This window comes from Parasteatoda tepidariorum, chromosome 8 (assembly GCF_982258835.1).
Source record: "Parasteatoda tepidariorum strain Cologne lab strain chromosome 8, Ptep-v5.0, whole genome shotgun sequence".
Taxonomy (NCBI): Eukaryota; Metazoa; Arthropoda; class Arachnida; order Araneae; family Theridiidae; genus Parasteatoda; species Parasteatoda tepidariorum.
The window spans coordinates 105,562,984-105,584,605 of NC_141762.1; the positions used below are offsets into that span (position 1 = coordinate 105,562,984).

General features: G+C 26.5%; 1 protein-coding gene across 13 annotated transcripts in view; it reads left to right on the plus strand.

The window, feature by feature from the left end:
* The window catches only part of LOC110282992 (uncharacterized), a 28,560-nt gene extending 7,153 nt beyond the window's left edge, over window positions 1–21,407 (plus strand). The window contains exons 4-12 of one of the 13 annotated variants that reach the window (XM_087169574.1): window positions 3,203–3,328; window positions 5,204–5,256; window positions 8,602–8,665; window positions 8,744–8,853; window positions 11,361–11,474; window positions 11,560–11,645; window positions 14,089–14,217; window positions 17,298–17,352; window positions 21,167–21,407. In XM_087169574.1, the coding sequence (XP_087025700.1) occupies window positions 8,832–8,853; window positions 11,361–11,474; window positions 11,560–11,645; window positions 14,089–14,217; window positions 17,298–17,306 (360 nt within the window). In that variant the 5' untranslated portion in view covers window positions 3,203–3,328; window positions 5,204–5,256; window positions 8,602–8,665; window positions 8,744–8,831 and the 3' untranslated portion in view covers window positions 17,307–17,352; window positions 21,167–21,407. Of the gene's footprint in view, window positions 1–3,202; window positions 3,329–5,203; window positions 5,257–6,692; window positions 6,742–7,839; window positions 7,975–8,601; window positions 8,666–8,743; window positions 8,854–10,974; window positions 11,321–11,360; window positions 11,480–11,559; window positions 11,646–14,088; window positions 14,218–17,126; window positions 17,208–17,297; window positions 17,353–21,166 lie in introns of those variants that run through there. The other 12 variants (XM_087169575.1, XM_087169572.1, XM_087169570.1 and 9 more) reach the window with 12 other exon arrangements.
* The last annotated feature ends 215 nt before the right edge of the window (window positions 21,408–21,622 follow it).

Consider the following 21,622-nt stretch of genomic DNA (forward strand, 5'->3'; position numbering starts at 1 on the left):
TACTGTACTGATCTTTTTGAATGACATTTTCATCAATAGCTATTGTGTTTTCTTTCAAGAATTTATCTCTGTAAATGGCCATACATAGACCAGCTAAAGTTACATATTTAAACGGATCTACATTCACAGTTTCTAAGAATAATCTTCTTAATTCTAAACAACCTTTTCTTAAAATATCTACATCAGATCTGCAGTATTTTATAAATTCCTTTTGGAAATCAAAGGTTTCATGTTTAATGGAATCATACCATTTATCAAATTTTTTCCTGTCTTCATCAACCATATAATTATATCCATAGTAATATTTATCTGGATATTTACCAATATAATTTTGATTCTTTTGTTTGTTGAATAAATGAGGAAAATAACCCTTGGCCAGTCCATTTAAATTGAATGTTTTTGGAAATTTCTTGAGTGCACACATTGTAAAATTAATAGAATCAATAAACCTTATGTTATACTTATCAGCTTTCATATATGCTAACTTATTTCCCTGATAAATTGTGAATATTTTTATATGTTTTTTAAAACAATACTTAGCTAAAAATTGAAAATCAAATCCTTTTCCATAATGAGCTATAACAGTATATTCAACGTGTTCCCCTCTAAATAACCATTCACAAAAATCGTTTTAATTTTTAAATTCTGTTTCGTTTCCATGAAAATCATGGCATATAACTAGATTCACTTCATGAATTCCTGTATCTTGCTTGGTTTCAACATCAAAAAATAAATATTTTTCTGTATAATCATCTTTACATTTTTCACACCATTGTTTTTTAATACATTTATTTTTTACACAATTATCTTTACATACACCTCCTTTGCTTTTTTCATTTTTCATGAAACACTCATGACCTTTAGTGACCCACTCCCAACAATTGTTACAACGATATTCACCACATATATGTTCACCAGGGTCTCTGTCATCTCTATTAATATTTCTTTTACATTTTAAACATTTCCATAAAACTTTACAAACACTAGGTTTCTTTGGAAATTCTTTTTTATGATTATCAAAACAATCTTCTCCTTTAAATTTACGGTTACATTTTTTACAAAATATTTCCTCTCCTTCACAATCAGATTCTTTAACAAAACACCTATCACATTTTAAAGGGCATTTATGTTGATTTGAACGTTTATAACCCACTTTACAATAATTACAATAATTATTCTTACCTAAAAATCCTGTCATTGATGTAATGACATCGAAATGATTTCTATTCTTATATATAAAAATACATGTTGATTTATAATTACCATTATATATAATTTCATTACCATTTTCTCTGCAAACTATATTGATCTGAATGTCTAAAAAATTTTCAAATATTTTAAATTCTTCTAAACTGCACACTTCTAAAGGAATTTTGCATATATCATGTAATTATAGCTAATGTTTTTTGTAAAACACGACCTTTTTTAATATAAATTATTTCATTGCTTGATAATTTTTCAGTACATAATTTATCACTTAACAGTTCAGAATTTTGGATAGCTAAAGCTGTTACAATTGATCTAGCCAAACATATATTATCATCATTTTTTATTTGACAAATGCTTTTCTTTTTTGCTGGATCTGTTTCAGAATACATTTTTAAAGCCTTGTGTCTACCACCGTGAGGTAATTCGATTACATTAAAAACAAATATACACTCTGTTATGTCGAGTTGTTTATATTCAATTTGGTTGGATAATTTATCAATGTATTCATTAAAAGCAGTTTTAGTTGACATCATTTTATCATGAAAAGGTACATTTAATTTGGGATTATGTATAATTACATCTACTTTTCCTATAATATTTCCAATAGCCCTTTTAAATATATTTCTTAAAATATTATAGTATTGTTCAGGTAAAATTTTAGATCCTACCACTCTATATTGTTTTCTATAAACTTTATATTTTTCAATATATTGACCTCTGAATTCAATAATTTTATAATCTGGTTTAAAGAAATTTTTAAGATTTACCTTTACTTTTACCTTATCTTTTATTTTTTGAGGCCTATACAAAGCATTTAAATTAGTTTCAATTAAAATATTTTTTTCTGCTTTCGGTATAAATTTACCATCTTTATATTTTAAATTATAAGAATCAAAAAATTTTTTTAATTCATTTCTTTGCTTAGGATATTTATTAAATAGTTTCATATAATAAGAAGCATCTAATCCTAAATAATCTGATAAAACAGATTTACAATTTGCTGTACTTTTGATATTTGAAACTATTGATTTAATGATATTTGATTTTAATCTCTTATCAGTCAGGACAGGAATTTTAAGTTTAGTTATCAATTCTCTTAGTTTTTTAATACTGAAAGTTGAGAGTACATTACTCAAGTGTTTGAACTCCTTTGCTATGTTACTCATTTATAAGGAAGAAAATTTATAAATGCTTATTGTCCAATTCTTTCATACGTTGTATATGAAAATTACTTTTAAAATGTCGTTGTTTATGTGAATAAGTATAATTTCCCCCCCATTTGCATTCATAATATGTATATTTTCTTTTGAGATCACAATTTATACATCTTTTAAATAAATATTTTTTTAAATTTGTAAAATTCGTCAGCTGATTTCAAAGTCTTACAATCACAACAAAATTTCTCTTCCATTTAATTAGAAAACTTTTTTTTAAATATTTTCTGCAGTTAAATCTCTTTAAGAAACGAATTCCAAATTTCATCATAAATGTTTTGCTTTTTCGGACTACCTAACTTAATATTATTAGGAATATTATAATAATCACATATCTTTTTCATAAAATATTTATATCTATTATTTATATCTATTATTTATATCTATTATTTATATCTATTATTTATATCTAATAAATAATTATAATCTATTTCATAAAATATTTCCATTCAGCACATGCGACGTCATAACCAATCAGAAATAGTTTTTGATTGCATCCACTACGGAGGCCTTTGTGGGCAATTTAAATGTTTAATAATTAAATAAATAAACATTTAAAAAAAAAACTATTAGATTTTTTTGTTCAGTAAGTTAGGATTGAAAATAAAGAAAAGAGATGTTGTAATTGTCCATTATTTATTTATTCAAACTAGGATTTTTACATAAAAAATTTTTATATTTGCCTGTATATGACTTCTCTAACATCTTCTATACCTTCCAAAAATTAAATGATATTTTCTATTTGTATAAATGTTAAATATTTTTAAAATGTCTGCTAGGCTTGTTCTGCTTTGGAGATCAGATAACCACCAGGGAAACTCAAGCACAGTCCTTCAGTCGATTTCTCTTACAATCTTCAAAATATTTCTTATATTCAAACGGTAAAAGAATTATTACTTATTGAGGTGAGACTTCTTTATTCAATTATTTAATTATCAAACAAGGAAATTTTTTGGAGTGGAACTAAGATCACATTTTATTTAAAAAAATTAAATATCTGTGTTATTTTTATTTTATTTTATTTTTTTTAAATCTCATTCCTGCATTGAGGCCTTTTTTTTAATAAGGAAATTCATTTTTCTATGGATTGTTGACTTTTCTTTAAAGATGCTTCATAGTGATCTTGTGTACATTTTAAAAACTAAGTTTACATTATGATGAAGATAATTTAATTCATTTTCTGTTGTATGAAAAGTGATAAAATATTGTTAAAGACAAGCATGAGTTAAATTTTTTAATAAGTTAAGTACTTATTTAAAATATATCCTGAAATACAGACTATTATTATTATTTAAAAAAAATTACATTTTCCCCCCTTCCTTCTAATAATAAAAAATTGTAACTTAATGTTAAATGTTTTAAAATAAATCTTTTTTTTTTCTTTCACACTTTGTATCATTTTTTCTTTTTAGAACACAATTCTATAAAATGTAATACATTGAAACAAAGAACTCGGATAATTGTTTGTGGATATGAGAACAAAAAATTTTTTTTCACCCTCAAGTTTGACTTAAAACTGTTTCAAACTTTACTTATCAATGAGATTGTTGTAATAATTTAAAAATTGAAGGAGTCCTCCCTTCTTCCCAAAGTTGTTTTGTTGTCCATGGGGACTCAGAAATACAGCACAAGGAAATTATAATTACTGCCCACTGGAATGGTATAGAAGTTTCTAAAAGTTTAAAAGACGAAGTAGGAAAGATAAATTTGTAGAATTCACTTAGAACCAGTTCACCTATTTGTAGAATTCACTTCTAACCAAAAGTGGCTTATAGGGTTTTCAATTTTATCCCTGAACTGTCTTAAATAAAATTACTAAGAAAATAAGCATAACAAAACAAATGTTTTTCCAACTGCATTCTTCATTTACTGATCTACTTGTAACCTTTCTCTCATTATTGGATTGCAACAATTTTGTTTTTAATGTCTTGTTTATTATCATAGGTTCAGTATTTGCTATGAAATGTAATTTTAAATTTGAACAAATAAACTAGGAAAAAAAATTAAAAATTGAAAAATGAATAAAAATAATTATAAGTGAGACCATCACATTAATTTCAAACTAATTATTAAAAATTTATTTATTTATGTATTTTTTTTTTTTTGATTAGCAGTTTGAAGCAGATGAAAATTTTAATTTCCTGTTTGTGTTTTTACCATTTTTTGCACTCCTATGAATTTGTTATAATTGTTTCAAAATGTTTCCTATGTTCAAATTGTTTCCCATGATTCAAAAATTGCTTTTCATCCGTGATACATAAAAATAATTTATGGTAATTAATTAATTTTCAAGTACATTTTTCTTACAAATGTTATTAATGGCTGCTTGTGACAAGCTTTTATATATAACAGTGTATTGTGTAAACTTTTTTATATTGGTCTTACTCAAAAAAGTATCTAGTTTAATTCTTTTCTTCTAATAAAAATACTTTGTTGTAATTAATTTTTATTAAAAAAATATTTATACAAGTTCAATTATTTTCTCGGAGTATTATAACTTTGGATTTTGACATGCAAATATTTTCCGATAATTCATACATTTTTTTTATTTACTCATTTTTAAACATAAAAATGTTTATGAACAGTAATTTTTTCATAATTTTCTAGTTGGTTTTATGAATGCGTTAATAAAAATTACTTGAAAACTATTGAGTTCCTCATTAAATCATGTTTATAGTTTAAGATTATGTTTCAAATAAATATTGTGTATTATTAATTTTATTTATTTATACTCTTTCAAAAATGCACCAAATACTTTTTAAGTTTTTTCTCTCCATTAGGAGTTTCCAAATGCTTTTATAAGAGATCTAACACTGCTTCATTGCATTCTAAGGTATATTTGTTTTTTATTCATTTGTTTTTACTTTAGATTGAAGAATTCATGTAAAAATGAAGAGAAAATATATTTTTACTTAAAATTTGAATTAATTCTTAGACAGGGTGCGTAGCGTTTGTAAAAAGTACTTAAAGGTGCTTTTTTGTGGATTTCGTTTTTAAAAGCTTTTAAAGGAGCTTTTTTCAGCTGGCGTTTTTAAAAAGTGCTTTTTTTCCGAATAATTTTTTTCTTCCCTTCGGTGATATCTGGTGGATCCCATGCATTTCACAAAAAATGGGGAGTTTGCTACGTAATCATTCACGCGGACTTCGTGTCGTACCCACGTTATGACTTGCGCATGCGCGCACACTTGAAACCGAAACCCGAGTGCTCCAATTCGGATAGAGAGTATCAGATCCTTATGAAATGTTTTTCTTTTTAATTTATTTTAATTTTGTTCTTGTTTATTTTATTTTACTTCTAACACTTTTTTTGATGTAGGGGGTAAGGGTACTTTTGTTCTGAGTTCAGGGTCAAGTTGAATTCACTCGGTGATGTGGGAAAGTACTGATTGTTTCGATTTACGCCCGTTTCTTTTTGGGGTTTTTTTTTAACGCTAAAACTGTTTATAAAAAGTTTTTGTTTTTCAATAATATCATTGATTGAATATGAATTTTTTGAGTGCTTGAAAACTTTTGTAAAGTGCTTGAAAAGTTTTTAAAAAGTGCTTATTTTTTATTCAAAGGTTTGGCTACGCACCCTGTTAGAACAACTTTGTTTCCCCTATGCATTTTTTTTCACTGTCAAATATTTTTGGCAAATTTTTGCTGCTGCCGCTTTTGTTACATGATAAAAACTATCAAATATTGGAACTCAAAATTCACTTTTATTATTGGGATACAAAGTTGAAGTGAATTAAATCTTTTGATTTAAGTCATGTTTTAAATCAACTATATATTTTTTCAAGAAAACCACTGATTTGAAATTGATTTTTTTAAATAATTGAGACCATTTATGATTAATCATTAGGTCGAAAATATGTTTGTAATTACATTCTTTACTGTGCGATGCTTTTTAAAGTCTGATCTCATTGATAATGAAGGTTTTATCCAAAAATATAAAAGGTTTTATCCAAAGGGTAAATTATTATATTTCTAAATATACTAATACATAAATAAAATTAGAGACTGAATGTGGATAAGAGTAGTGTCAAACTGTTAAATTATAATTTTCCACTAACTGTATGCAAAACAATCAGCTAGAAATTTAACATAGTTCAATTATACCCATTTAATTTTATGTTTATTTGAGTGCCTTAAGTGCTTTTAAAACATATTTACTGGCTATTAGTGTTTAAAAACTGATAACTATTTTGATAAAATATAGCCCAGAAAAACTTTCAATAATATTTTTTTTTAATGTGTTCTGATATTAACTATTTTACTCTTCATTAGGTATCTAACTGTCAAATTGCTTCCCTGTCCTTAAAAGTTTAGATCTTTAGTTTGTAATAATAAATTTTTATTTTATTTTTTGAATAGCATTTGAAATAGAAATATTAATAGTTTTAGCTATATTATTGTTTTAAAATTGCACTTTTAATTCATAACTTATTGTTAATGTATTTTATCAGATAATTTGGCTAGCATATATAATTTTTTTTTTTATTTAAATAAAAAAAAAATTCTATTTAAATGAAAATTTGATTTAAAAAAAATTTGTCAACTACGTTGGGATTGTTATTTATTAACATCGCAAAATATACATTTCCTAAATAAAAAATATGGAAGATCAGGGGTGATTGAGCTCCGGAAAAAATCCGGATTTTTCGTTAACCGCGTTTTGAAAGTTTCCGCAAATCCAAAGTTCAGAAGTTTCAAGAAATCATCGATCACATTTATATATAAAAATTCTTGTATATTTTATTAAAAAACTTTTTGAACTAGAATTTATACTTGGCATCTCTTTCATTTTTAAATATTTTTTCTGGTAGAATAATAAATGTGATTAGAGATAAAAGTAAACTTACACATAATTATTCATTTAAATTATGTTGCATATAATTCATTTAGAATATCATGTTTTGAAAATTTCAATAAATAAAGATAATTTTATTTTATAAAATAAATATTTAAATTTATAAAGATATTAATTTTTTTTAATGATTTTCCTCTAGAAATTTTCAGGATTTATGAGTTGGGCTTACAATCACCCCTGGAAGATCTTTATAAGATTTTTTTTTTCTCCTTTGCAAACATTTTGTTACCTCTCAGCCACAAGTTTCATAAAACTATAGCACTATATATGCACAAATCTATGTTAATGTTTGTTAAATGTAAAAGGTGAAAGTGAATTTAAAATATATTATGAACATACATAAAATGAATGCTTTTCTATGTTCACATTTCTGTATAGTGTCTGAAAATATTTATCAAAAGTAAAGTTAACTTTTTACATTGGAAATTTAATTTACATTGGTTTTTACATTCAAAACATACCAAAATGTTGCATAAATATGAAAACATCAAATATGTTTGTTGTTGAAAATATTATTATCCTTACTACTGAGTGCTTACATATTTTCATTATTTTAAAACAAAGTGTTTGTTCTCAAAAGGAGGTACGCTGTTCAGTCTTATCATCCAGTCATTTTCATCATTAGTGATAATGCTAAAGTCTTGAAGGTTCTCTTTTGCCTAAGGAGATGCAGTTTTCTTTGAAAATCAAAAATATTAGGTAAATAGTTTTATTGTAATGCTACTTTTATGTGTATTAAACAGAGATAGATCAGGGAACAGATTTTTTACTGATACACTACAATTTTTATGTAATATATTTTTTTCATCACCTAGTATTTTGGATTTGTTTTGTTGGTTTTGTAACATAACATATTTGAACATGTTTGTTGACCACTACATAAAATATGGTAAATTATAGGATTTTCAGAAGAATGGAGTGCCTAAAAATGAGCATTTCTCAACTAAAAATACAGTTAACCGATGACAATTGTGAGCCTCCGTTATCTGATTTGACAAAAGTAAACCATTTTTAAACCCTAAGCACTCTCATAATTACAAAAATATACATTTAAAAATGAGAAGATATTGCCAACTAACATCAAATGATTGCTTCCCTATTAAATAAAAGTTGGCTTTTTTTTAAAATTAACACTTTTATAAATGCAAAAGAAAAAGTTTCAGTAAACAGTTTTACTGTTTATTTTATTAATGCTTATTTTGTATAAGTATCTAATTTATTTTGTGTTATTGAAAACTATGAATTCAACGAATTTTGCTTTAAAGCTTTGTGTTTTACATGTTATTAATAATTTTTTTGTTGAATACTTTTTACTTTTTTTTTTAGTTTTAATGCAATTGCCCCAACCATGATGATGAAAGTGCTCACAAAAATTAATAACTCACCAAAGGTAAGGTGTCTCCTGCATTAAACTTCAGATCTCATTGAAGGAGACAAATTAATAAGTTTCATTCCTTTTAAATTTTAGGTGCATTCCTGCTAAAAAACGAAGAAAGTCTGAAATTGAAAATATTGTTGCCGATTCTTTGGGAGATATACGGAATGCCATAAATTCTATGCAGTTCATGTGCATGTCTTGTACGTTATCTACATAATGATTCTAATTTTTATAAACATATGATTCTTCATTTTTCGTGTTGCAAAAACACTATGCGTTTGATAAAATTATCTTAGGATTGACTTTATGTTTATTGCATTTTTAGAAATAACTTAGAAACATTGTTTAAGTTTATCATATAATGAACTTCCATTATATGTTAAATGTTATAGACTTTCTTTAATGCATATAATAATGATTCTAATTTTTATGTAATTTTTTATTTTGTGGCAAAAGCACTATGGTTATGATAGGTTTATCTTGGAATTGACTTTTATTTATATTGCATTTTTAAAAATAGCTTAGAAACATTGTTAAAGTTTATCATATAATGAACTTCCATTATATAATAGACTTTATAGACTTTCATTAATGCATTTATTAATAATGATTTTTATGTGATTTTTTAATTTGTATGTCACAAAAGCACTATGGTTTTGATAGTGTTATCTTAGATTTGACTTTTGTTTTTATTTAATGTTTTAAAATAACTTAGAAACATTGTTAAAGTCTATCATATAAAAATAAAGAAACTTTAAAGTTTATTCCCTTAAATGTTTATATATTTATAAGATTTTTTTTCAGTTAGCACAAAAACTTTTTAAGTGCATGAATAAATTGTTACAGAGTATTGAGTGTTATGAATATTGTTTGCAATCAAAGTATGAAATTGGTTTAAACAAATTTTAAGATAAAAATTTTAGGTTAAAAATTTAAAATAATGAGTCAAAATGGAAAAGTGCTAGAAGCAGCTAAAACCAAATCTGTCTTATGTAAACAATTGAAATAAAAAGTTAGAAACCAAAAATAAGCAAAACTTTAGTTTAGTTAGTAGTAAAAACAGTTAGTACAAAAACTTTTAGAGTGCAAAAAACAATTTTTTGAGGAGTATTGAGTATTATGAATATTGTTTGCAATCAGAGTATGAAATTGGTTTAAGCAAATTTTAAGATAAAAATTTTTGGTTAAATTAATAAATCAAAATGGTAAGGCTCTGAAAGCAGTTAAAAACCAAATCTGTCTTATGTAAGCATTTGAAACAAAAAGTTAGAAAGCAAAAGTAAGCAAAACGAAATTTTAAAGATATGTATGTTAGCAAATTTTTTCAGTTAGCATTTATTAACATACATGTGTTTAAAATTTCCTTTTGCTTATTTTTGCTTTCTAACTTTTTATTTTAATTGAATATTGTTTGTTTATAAGGAGTAAAAGATAGCTTTTTAAACTTCATACCTATGTAAGATGTTGCAATATACTTATTACATAGTGATTTAAAAAATTTCAGAAGCTTTTAGAGATATGTTATCTTAAGCATTAAATTTTTTTAATGTTAAAGGAGAAAAAGAAGAAATATGTGAAAAATCTTCAGTCGAAATTAAACATATATATTTTAAGCATAAAAAATATTTGATAAGAAAGAAAAGAAACCTAAATTACTTATTTTTTAAACAACAGAACTCTATGAACAAACATTTTAAAATATTATATCTAAGTGAAAGATTCCTGAAAGAGAAAAAATATTCTCATTTACAAGTGAAAGAGTAAAATTACAAAAATTTATTCAATAATTTTTATTTAAAAATATCCAGAAAAAAGAAAAGAAAATGCAGTCAAAGTTCACAGAAATAGGAAAATGACTGAATGACATTAAAGTTGACTTTCAACTAAAGAAATTAAATGTTAACAGAAAAAGTAGAAAAAGAATTTGTTTTTCTTTATTCATTAAGTTTTTGAAATTAAAGTTATATTTTTTCTGACATTTTAAAAGCCACTTAATATTTTTTTTTGCCATTTCTATTGTAAATAAGAGTGCAAATATTATTTTTATATGGATTTCATGGCTGCTATAGATTCTTGGTTGTCATAATTTAAAACATTTTGAAAATTGTGTGAACAACATGATGAGGAAAAAAAAGCAAAAAAGCAGAACTTGTGGGATGCTTAGTTTAACACTTAACTTTGTTTCTCTGAATGAGTGATATATTCAGTTTATTGAATGTCTTAATTTATAAAAATACAGCAAAAATCATAAAACAATAATAACATATTGTGTAAGGAAAGATTAAATAAAATTTTAATTGTTTCTTTCTCTTACTTTCAAGAGGTGCCGACCGGACTATGTAGGGGTCAGGGAACTGACCTTGCACCAGAAAAGTTTTGGGTTAGAATCCCATGCAAAGCATGGATGTTCTGTAGTATCTGTCCTTACTGTGAGAGCAACGTTGGCCCACCTAATATGGTACCCCTGAAAGAGTGGCCAACAAATCTGCACTGTAAATGTCTAAATTGACAAAATGTTAATATGGGTGGGTATTGGAAATAAAATAAAAAATCTTTTCAGAAGTTTAATATTTATTTTCACATTAAATTTGATGACTTTAACTGCAACTTTTTGCACTTTAGGGATCTTGTATGGGTTAGCATTTCCTTTCGTTGATGTTTATTAATTTTCTTTTTCAATTTTAAAATTATCAATATTTTTTTTAAGATTTTAAGAAGCCCTTATCTGTGCAAGGGAGTGTTTCTTCCTCTGAAGATGGTAGTAAAAGGGATTCCTCTCTGTTTCTGTTTCATGCAGTGGGAAAAATTCTTTACTCCAAGCGTAAGTTTAGTTTATTTCCTATGGGATTCAATATTGATTGTGGTACTTGCTAAATAACTTAAATGCTGGTATTTATTTTATTTAGGTGATGCATCAAGGAAATCAAATCAAGATGTACTTCCTACTCATCTGAAAATTTTTGAAAAGGATCCTCTCATTTCTAATCCTGAAGTAAAAAATTTTGAAATAAATACTGTCATTATTCAAATCTAAACTGCTTTCAAGTAAAAGCCACACTCCAAATTCTTTTGTTTCACATAAAAAATAGGTTTGTTGTTGTTGTTGTTTCTAATGCGACTTGCCATACGGGCAAGCCTGCTTGGTGAAACCAAGCAAATTTAAGGCAGAGTGTGCGATTCTTGTTCTTTCAATGGCACCATCCTATCGCCAAGAATTCGTCTTCAGCCACACACACGTCACAGCCCGTTTTTTATAGGGCGGACCCATTCATTCATCTACAGATCGTAATTTTTTACCTAAATCAGAGAACGATCGATCTCCAATCCTGTACTCCCAGAGGTATTGATTTGTTATGGGAACATGGAGAACTTTGCGACTCGACAGATTTAACGTGCATCAGTCACCATTTAATACACGGGAGGTCTTCGCCCGGCGGGGTTCGAACCCACGAACTCTCGGACATGGCGCCATCTTCCTACCGACCAGGCTATCCTGACCCATGAGTAATATAGTAATAGTAAAAATAGTGTAAAGAGTTTTATTGATATACATTTATGACATTAAAAGGCCGGGATAGCCTGGTTGGTTGGGTGCTAGACTCACGATTGTGAGAACAGGAATTCGAATCCAGCCATGGATTCTCTTTGTAGTAAATGGTGACTGGTGCACATTAATTCTGTCGGGTCACAAAGTACTCCATGTCCTCATAACAAATTATACCTCTGGGGTTACTTGATAGGAGATTGATCATTCTCTGCTTCAGGTCAAAATTACGATCTGTGGGTGAAAGAAAGATTGTATGAATGGGTCTGCCTTATAAATAGGTGTGACATATGGGCAGTTTTGTCAGGTACCGGTAACCAATCACCCCAGATGGCGTTGTAAAATGCCCTAAAAATTTTTAAAAAACCCAAAATTTTAAATATGTATAAGTATTATAAAATAGTACAAAAGTTAAATAATGTATAGAAAACGTTGCTTTAATACTTTTTAATATTTTATTATCAAGAAATTAATAATGTGCTGATAATTGAAAAAAGGATGAACAATTGTACTATTAATATACCATTAAACTGATTTTTGTGTTCCCAATCTTTCTTGTACTTTTGTACGTACTTCTTTTTTTATTTATCCTTTGTCATTATTTTTAAACCATGCACATTAAAATTTTTAAATAATTTGTATTCAAATTCACCAAACGTACAGGTTGATCGAGTTAAGTAATAAGTTACTACATTCAACAAAGGGGTTAAGTTCTAAAATTAAATCTTAATCTTTTTGTTTTGGTTTACATTGATTTTCATATTACCATCTCACACATTCAGTTATAAAATTTGATATTAGAATGTAACCAAATTGAAACTAGTAAAATTCCCAAATAACCCTTAAACAAACCCCTAAAAACAAATTCCCCTAAAATACCCACTGAAGATAAAACATCCCCCTAAATTTCGGGGGGAAACCCCTAATTTGGCAACACTGCATATGGGTACTGCCTTAAAAAGTCACAAATTTTTTTTTTGAAGTTTAATAGAAACCTTGATTTTGCGGTGAACCGCAATTAGCAACTAATGAAAAGAGTACTGATTTGACTATCTTAAAAAATTTTAAAATCTCAAGCATTTTTCTAAGTAATTTTTGTATTTTTTAAAAGAAATCACAAAAGGTTAGCGTTTTTCACAAATTTTATTTTGTAGTCTCGTCTATTTTTTCCGACATCATTTTTAATAAATCTTGTTTTATAATATAAAATGAAACTTGTGGAAAGACCCTTATCATTTTGAGCTTTCTTTTAAAAAATACAAAAACAACTTAGAAAATTGCTAGGCACTTTTTAAATTTTTAAGATATTTAAATTAGATAATTTTCATTATTTGCCAAAATACAATTCATTACAGAAATATGAATTTTATTTTTAATTTTCTGTGTGTGTGCAATATAAGCGAACTGCTTTAAATACTCATATCTTAAGTAGTTTTTATTGATTTTTTTTTTCAAATTTTAAATCCATATTTTTGTAAATAATTTTAAATTTCTCTAACAATTTTGTTTAATTATATTAGATATTAAAGTTATATAAAAAAAAAAAAACATAAGACAATGGAATTTTTTTTTTTTTTAAATGTCTATAACTCCATAAATATTTAGTTAGGTTTATGAAATTTTATGCTGTTATTGCAAATAACAACCAAAATAATCTATACAAGTTACAAGATTCTTGATTGGCTTTCTGGCATAGGGTTTAAAAAAATCCTTTTTTTTTGTAATTTATTGTTGGTTTCTCAAACTTCTGAAAGTTTTAAGCTTTATAGCTAAGTATAAAAAAAAATCTCATGAACTAAAAACCTTGAGAAATTTAAAAAAAAGTCAGAAACTGAAATTGTCTCTACCATTATTCTAGGGTAAATTATGTATATATATATATTTGTTTCAGAGTCATGACACAATGAATGATTATATGGTGTCTTTGGCGTCTAGAAGTCTGATGTTCAATTTGTCCTCTGTGAATAATAGGAGGTGGAGAGCACTGCACAAACCTCAATTTTACGAAAATTTGTCTAAGGTATATATGAAGATTCTTTGATTGAGCCAGAATTATTGTTTTGTAATTTTATATCTGCTTTCATTTTTTTTAAATTTTATTTATTTATTTATTTTTTTTATCTTACTGCAAAGGCGGTTGCAAAAATCTCTGAAGTATGCTTTTAGTGGTAAGACTTTATTTTAATAGTTACTTTGTTCCTATTTTTTATTTTTTTAAAGCAAAATTATAAACTTGCTTCCAACATTACCACTTAGTAAAAATATCTTAACTTCACTGTACTTATGTGAGTAGTTGAAGATTAATTGCAGTTTTGTAAAATGAATTTTGTTATCTATGTTTTAATACATGGTGCATAGAGTTTTTAAAAAGTGCTTAAAGGTGCTTATCTTCGATTTTCTTTTTTTAAAGGCCCTTAAGATGCTTTTTTTATTCAGTATTTTTAAAGACTGCTTAATTTTCCCTTTTCAAAAATTAGATTTTTTTTCTTTACTTTGTCGATTTTTGACGCATATTATGCAGAAGCGTGTTTTTCACATTATTCTATTCAACGTTTTCACAATTCATTAAACCACAATCCATTTCGATGTACCCTCGATCCGTAGCGTATGAAAGTGCCAATCATTTTACTTGTTTGATGAAATACTTGCGGATCTGCATGTAAGTCTTCTGAACTGGGCTCACTGACATTCTTGCTCACTCATGTGCAACTCTGCTGCATTTTGCTAGATATTCTCAATTTTAGACTTCATTCTCCACCACCTGATATCAGACTGGAAAAACTCTTGATCTTTTTATAAAAGCTAATATAATCAAGAAAAGAGTTCGTTGTCAGAAACTGGTTATTTTATCATGATCATGTAAAATTTGAAAATTATTTTGCATTTTGTTAATGTATATAGTGATTAAAAATATATTTTGAACTCTTAAAAAGTACTTAAAAGGTGCTTATTTATTGTTGGAAGATTTGGCAACGCTTCCTGCAATAATAATACAGTCAATGCTTCATTGCTGTCTAAACTGTTATGTTGTGAGTTTTGAAAACAGTATAACTGTAAATATTCATTAAATTCTCTCAAAATAGTTTTTTTTTCTTGAAAAGAAATTATAGTTTTACTTTTTTCTAATAATAAAAGAGACACTATGTTACAATGCCACAATTCAAAGAGGAACCAAAGCCAAATCCAAAAGCCACTAATTCTTCCATGCATTATAGTTGATATAAAATTTGCATGGGCATAAATAACATAATTTTCTAAAAAGTTTCATTCTGCTCAAAATCTTTTAAAATAACCTAACAGTTACTATAGATTACAATTCTCAGAGAAAATATTTCTAGATTTTTTTTTTCATTATTAGGAAGCATTGATCTTCCTAGAAAGCTTTAACTTTTTTAGACTTTGGAAATTTTTAACTAGGTTCTTAGATCCACCTAAAATATTCAAAATTTGCATTTGCATGTTTTTAAACTTTTTCAGAAGTTTAAACTCACTTGAACTTCGTTTAAACTTCTTGAGAAGGCCAAGGCCCACCCTGGGCTGTCGAGCCATTGATGATGTTTTTAAAATGGGTATTCATAGCTGCCAACTCTCCTGGATTTACCAGTCGACTACTGGATTTTGCCATTTTTCCCCAGGTCTACTGGTATAATAAAAATTCTCCAGGGTGCGTAGCGTTTGTAAAAAGTACTTAAAGGTGCTTTTTTGGGGATTTTGTTTTTAAAAGCTTTTAAAGGTGCTTTTTTCAGCTGGCGTTTTTAAAAAGTGCTTTTTTCCGAATAACTCTTTTTCTTTCCTTCAGTGATATCTGGTGGATCCCATGCATTTCACGAAAAATGGGGAGTTTGCTACGTAATCATTGACGCGGATTTCATATCGTACCCATGTTATGACTTGCACATGCGCACACTTGAAACTGAAACCCGAGTGCTCCAATTCGGATAGAGAATATCAGATCCTTATGAAATGTTTTTCTTTTTAATTTAATTTATTTTTGTTCTTGTTTATTTTATTTTACTTCTAACACTTTTTTTGACGTAGGGGGTAAGGGTACTTTTATTCTGAGTTCGGGTCAAGTTGAATTCACTCGTTGATGTGGGAAAGTACTGATTGTTTCGATTTACGCCCGTTTCTTTTTTGTTTGTTTTTTAACGCTAAAACTGTTTATAAAAAGCTTTTGTTTTTCAATAATATCATTGATTGAATATGAATTTTTTGAGTGCTTGAAAATTTTTGTAAAGTGCTTGAAAAGTTTTTAAAAAGTGCTTATTTTTGATTCAAAGATTCGGCTATGCACCCTGTTCTCCTGGTTTTCATACATTTTAGAAAATTCCCTATAATTGATTAAGTTTTTGAAAAATATCCTTAATCAGAATAGAATTTTTACACAATTTATCACTTGCTTGAATACTTAAATAAGTATAGCTAGTGCATAAGGGAACGAGCCTCACTTATTGTAATTAGTTTAAAGCTTTTCTTTTTTCTGAAAATTTAAGTTTGTTTTATTCTGTACTTAAATAGTAAAATCTTTTAATCATCAATAATGATTTACTTGTCTTTTTAAAACAGAAGCTAAAAATAATAAAAAGAAGCATTTCAAATTCATTTAATATTAATCATAAATGGAAAATATTGCAGACTATTTATTAGTGTAATAAAGTTTTATAGTGTAATAAACTTTATTAGTGTAATAAAGTTTTTGTATTGTGATGACTATAAAAATCCCAAACTTCCCAAAACGGTTAAAAAATTATGGAACAGTTATAAAATTTTTATTTTTTCTTGAAATCTACTGGATTTATTCCTATCCATGTTGGCAGCTATGGGTATTTATGGTTATGAAATGTTGGTAACTTTTTAATTTACATTTTATTGTTCAACTTCGATTTTTTTTATAGCTTATGAATTAAGTGCATTGCCTATTCTTTTCAGGCTCTTCTCTTAGTATGAGACAGCTACAAGTTGACTTAGTTCCTTATCTTTCAAAATTGCAAAAAAGAGATTTAAATCCTGGTATTAACACTTTAATAATCTATTTGGAAAAAAAAACATAATAAATAGATTAAAATATTTGTTTTAATTTTTTTTTATTTTTTATTTTAGCTCATGTAACACTAACAAAAGAATTAAGAGATATGAAAATAAAAAAGTTTTTTAGGTAATTAATTATCATTTTATGTTAATTTTTTAGTTTTTAAAACCTTGTAGTGATGCAATCTACTAATTAAGCTGTATTAAGTCCAATATTCTTCAGAGATGATTCTGCTTACCGCAATCCAAAAATTTCATAAATTCCAAAACCCAGAAGTTTCAAGAAATCATTGATCTTATTTATGCATAAAAATTGTTGTATAATTTACTTAGAAATATTAGGAACTAGAATTTATTCTTGGCATCTCTTTACAAAATTATTAATTTAAATTATGTTGTATATAATTTATTTAGAATTTCATGTTGTGGAAATATCAATGATTTAAATTTATAAAGACATTTATTTTTTGAAACACGTCATTAATGATTTTACTCAAGAAATTTTCAGGTTTTTTGACTTCGGCTCAAAATCACCCCTGATTCTTTCAAACAATAAAATTCTCTTCAATTTGGTTTTTATTGTTATTGATTTTAGTTTTAAAATTATCAATTATATTTTTTAATAAAATTGTAAATTATATTTTGAAAAAATATGTGTTAAATATTTTTAAATTTAAAAATATTCCAACTTGTCTTAAAGGTGACCACATACAATTGCTATTACTTTGTACTTCTATGCATACTATCTTTCTTTTTATTCTCTAATGTAGTACATTTGCTTTGATGTTAGACCTTGTAAAAGATTGTCTTTTTTGAAGAATTTTGTGTTTTTTTTTTCAATTAGATGGGACTAGATACATTTGTCTTTACACTCTCAAGAAAATGTTTTATAAATATTGAAAATTATATCTTCTGAAACACTGTACCTCAATTTAGGATTATAAATTAAGTTTTGTGCAAAAATTGTGTGCAACATTACCAGGGTTGGTTAGTCCCAATGTTTGATCCAGGAGTTTTCTTGTCTTCTGGGTTGGGTTCAAAATTTACAAGGAAACATAGTTAAGCATTGATAGTTGTAAACCTGAAATTGGCTTGACTGCTCAATGCGGTTGTAAAATGAAATATAAAGTTGCGCTAAAGATAAACATATTGAGATAATACTATCTTTAGTTAGAGAAGAAGACTGTTCCATTTTTTTTCTTCTCAGAATCGTAACTCTTAACACTAAATTTTTCAACAGCAGATTATTTGGAGATCATGGCTTTTCTTTCATCTTCATATTGAAATTGAATGTCCGCTTATTTATGAAAATATTTACGCAATTTGTTCACACCTACTCCTTCTGAATTTACCATCAACTGGCATCAAAACAAATGTTGAAAATAGCATCACACTTATATTCCTGTGCTGTTTTCAGAGGTGCTAACCATTACAATTTCTCCAAAATTAAAAACTATTTTAAGATTTCTTCAAGAAAATAAGGGTCTTATGATTGAGAAATAAAAATTATAGTTTTTAAATTTTTTTTGTTTTTTGCAGCTATTTAACTAATCTTTATTTTTTACTCCTTGGAATCATTTTTTTAACAATACAAACATAAGAAAGTAACCGTACATAACCGTAGGTAACCGTACAAACATAAAAATAAACTGTATAGGAGAACAAAGGAGCTTAATCTCAAAACAGAAGCGCTGTGAGAAAATATTTTTAAGGATTTAAATGCAGTTGTCTATAAAGGCAATATGGATTAGTTCTAATTTAACCAAAAATTAGAACTTTGATTTCAAATAATAGATACAATTTTATATATTTTACAATAAAAGTATAAAATTTTAGTGTCATATATTTTTTAATTTAGTATATTTGCCAAGGTATTTTTTATTTTTATTTTATAAATATATACCTAAATGTATTAATTATTCTTTAAATATGTAGAATTAAGTAATAAAGACATCTTAGAATTGCACGATTTTGGAACGCTAACTTGTATTGAATTCTGTGTTGTTGTAGGGTTATACTGTATTGTTTTTATGGATATTTTAAAAATATATACCTAAATGTATTAATTATTCTTTAAATATATAGAATTAAGTAATAAATACATCTTAGAATTGCACGATTTTGGAACGCTAACTTGTATTGAATTCTGTGTTGTTGTAGGGTTATACTGTATTGTTTTTATGGATATTAAATAAATACTGAGCTCAAGGGTCTGTCCAGGGTAAATTTCCTACCATTTAGCGGTACCTTCACAAATTCAACTTTAGGAAAAACTTCAGTTTCACAAATGAAAAAGCAAGTTCTCATGCAAATCTGTGTTCTTGTTGCAATCTATGGAAAAGGAGAGCTTTCCTGCCAGCTGTCTTTTACAAAACGGTAGCACATGTTCAGTCAATGTGGGAAACCTAATCGGTCGTTTACGCCATATCAAAGCGAATTTTTTTCCCGCTGAGTTTTTTAAAATTAAACGTGAGGCTCTCCCTCCGTAAGCTTTACAAGAAGTCGAAATTCGAACATTATCATAAACACTATTGTAAATTTTTTTTAACTGACATTTCTAACATTTTTTTCTCTGTGAAACTTTTTTCTGTATGACCCAGAGGAAAATGTTCTCATAATTAGAATAACTTTTAGTATTAGTACTGTTAAATGCATGTTTTTATTAAGTTCAAGTTGGAATTTTACTATGGACAATGATTTTTTACAGATTTATGCTTTTTGTAATTTAGATAACATTTTTAGCCCAAAATTTTACAATACCAAAATTGTTTTTGAATATATAGGGAAAAATATATAGAAATAAGTCATAAATGATTTTTATTTGTAGTGACAATTTTCGAAAATATTTTCTTCCTTTACCATATTTTTGTGTTGATTTTTTAAATATAATTTTTTATTTGCACTAATTTTGTCTAAATTTTCACAAAATAGGTACCTCTTAAAAAAACCCAGACAGATCAATGATTTTGCTCTTTCATAAACGACACACCTTTCCAAGAAAACAAATATTATTATCATTTCAACGTACACCCCTACTCAAAAAAAGACTTGCTGATATTTTTCACTAGTGTTACATTATTTTTAATTTAACTTTTGTAACTTAGTGATAATTTCATTCACCGCATGTTAGCTAGTTTAGAAAGTTGCATTTTGTTGTTAGGAACCATTTTAAATCAATTTTAAATATTTTCTTGCAAACTGTTTTATGAAATCTGTTTTATGCAATGTACTCCTTCATTTAAAAACTCTGATTGGTTATTACTTTTGTATTTTTGATTATGGCATTGCAGTGCAACTTATATACCTTACAGCAGAATTTACTGAGTCAATCTGCAGCACAATCTTCATGTTCTTATATTCAAAATTTCTATATCTTCATTTTCCCAAAATTAGGCACATATATCAAGCAAAAAATGTATATTAGATAAAAAGTCATATTTTATGTAAATTTCAGAAATTCCGTAAATAAATAAATAGAAAATTCTTAAATTTTTAAATTTCGTTTAATTTAATATCTTTAAATGAATTAAAGAAAAGTAATTAAAATTTTCATCATAGTTTTGTGTTTGCTGATTTTAATATTAGAAAAAAAATCTGTTAACTTTAAGAAAATCTTCAAATATGCTCAGGAAATAACCCCTACTCTTACTGCAAATAATTTTGTAATATAAAATTGAAGCAATGCGAAAGTGCAAGGTATATAGAATTATCTGAAAATTTTATTTTACTAATGACTTCTTTATACTTAGTAGTATTCTCTTAATTCAGTTTTCTTAATTTAATGAGAAACAAACATAAGTTTAAGGATGTTTTCTTTTTCTAAATTGAAAGTTATTCTATATCTTTTAATCTTTATTTTCACCATTATTGATAATCGTTTTCATTACTATTGATTTAATGAATACTTACTTTTATTGTTGTAAAATTTCATATATTAATAGCCAAGTGGGAAAGACGTTAGATGAAAAAGACCACTTTTGTTTTGGAGAGGAAGAGAGCGACCCAATTGATAATACTAACATGTCAGATGAAAATGTCAAGATATTGCCTGATGAAGAGATTGTTATAGAAGAATACGACTTTTGAACACAGAGATTATTTGTTGTGAAATATTTATATAATGAAGATATTTATTAAATTTTTGATTTCTTTTTTACTTGAATTAAAGTCACTTTCTATTAATGACTTGGTCTCAATTTAGTTGCAAACAAGATATTGTTTTTTTTTTAATTGCTTCTAATTGAAGTTTGCTTGTATGAGTGTTATGCAGTGTTTTAATTGATTTTTCGAGTAAAAAAATTCAGTATTTTCATCCCTTTTATTGTAAAAAAAAAAATACAAAAGTGATAATTTGTGTCTGGGTTTTAAAAAAAGGTTTTTATACCTTGGAGGTTGAG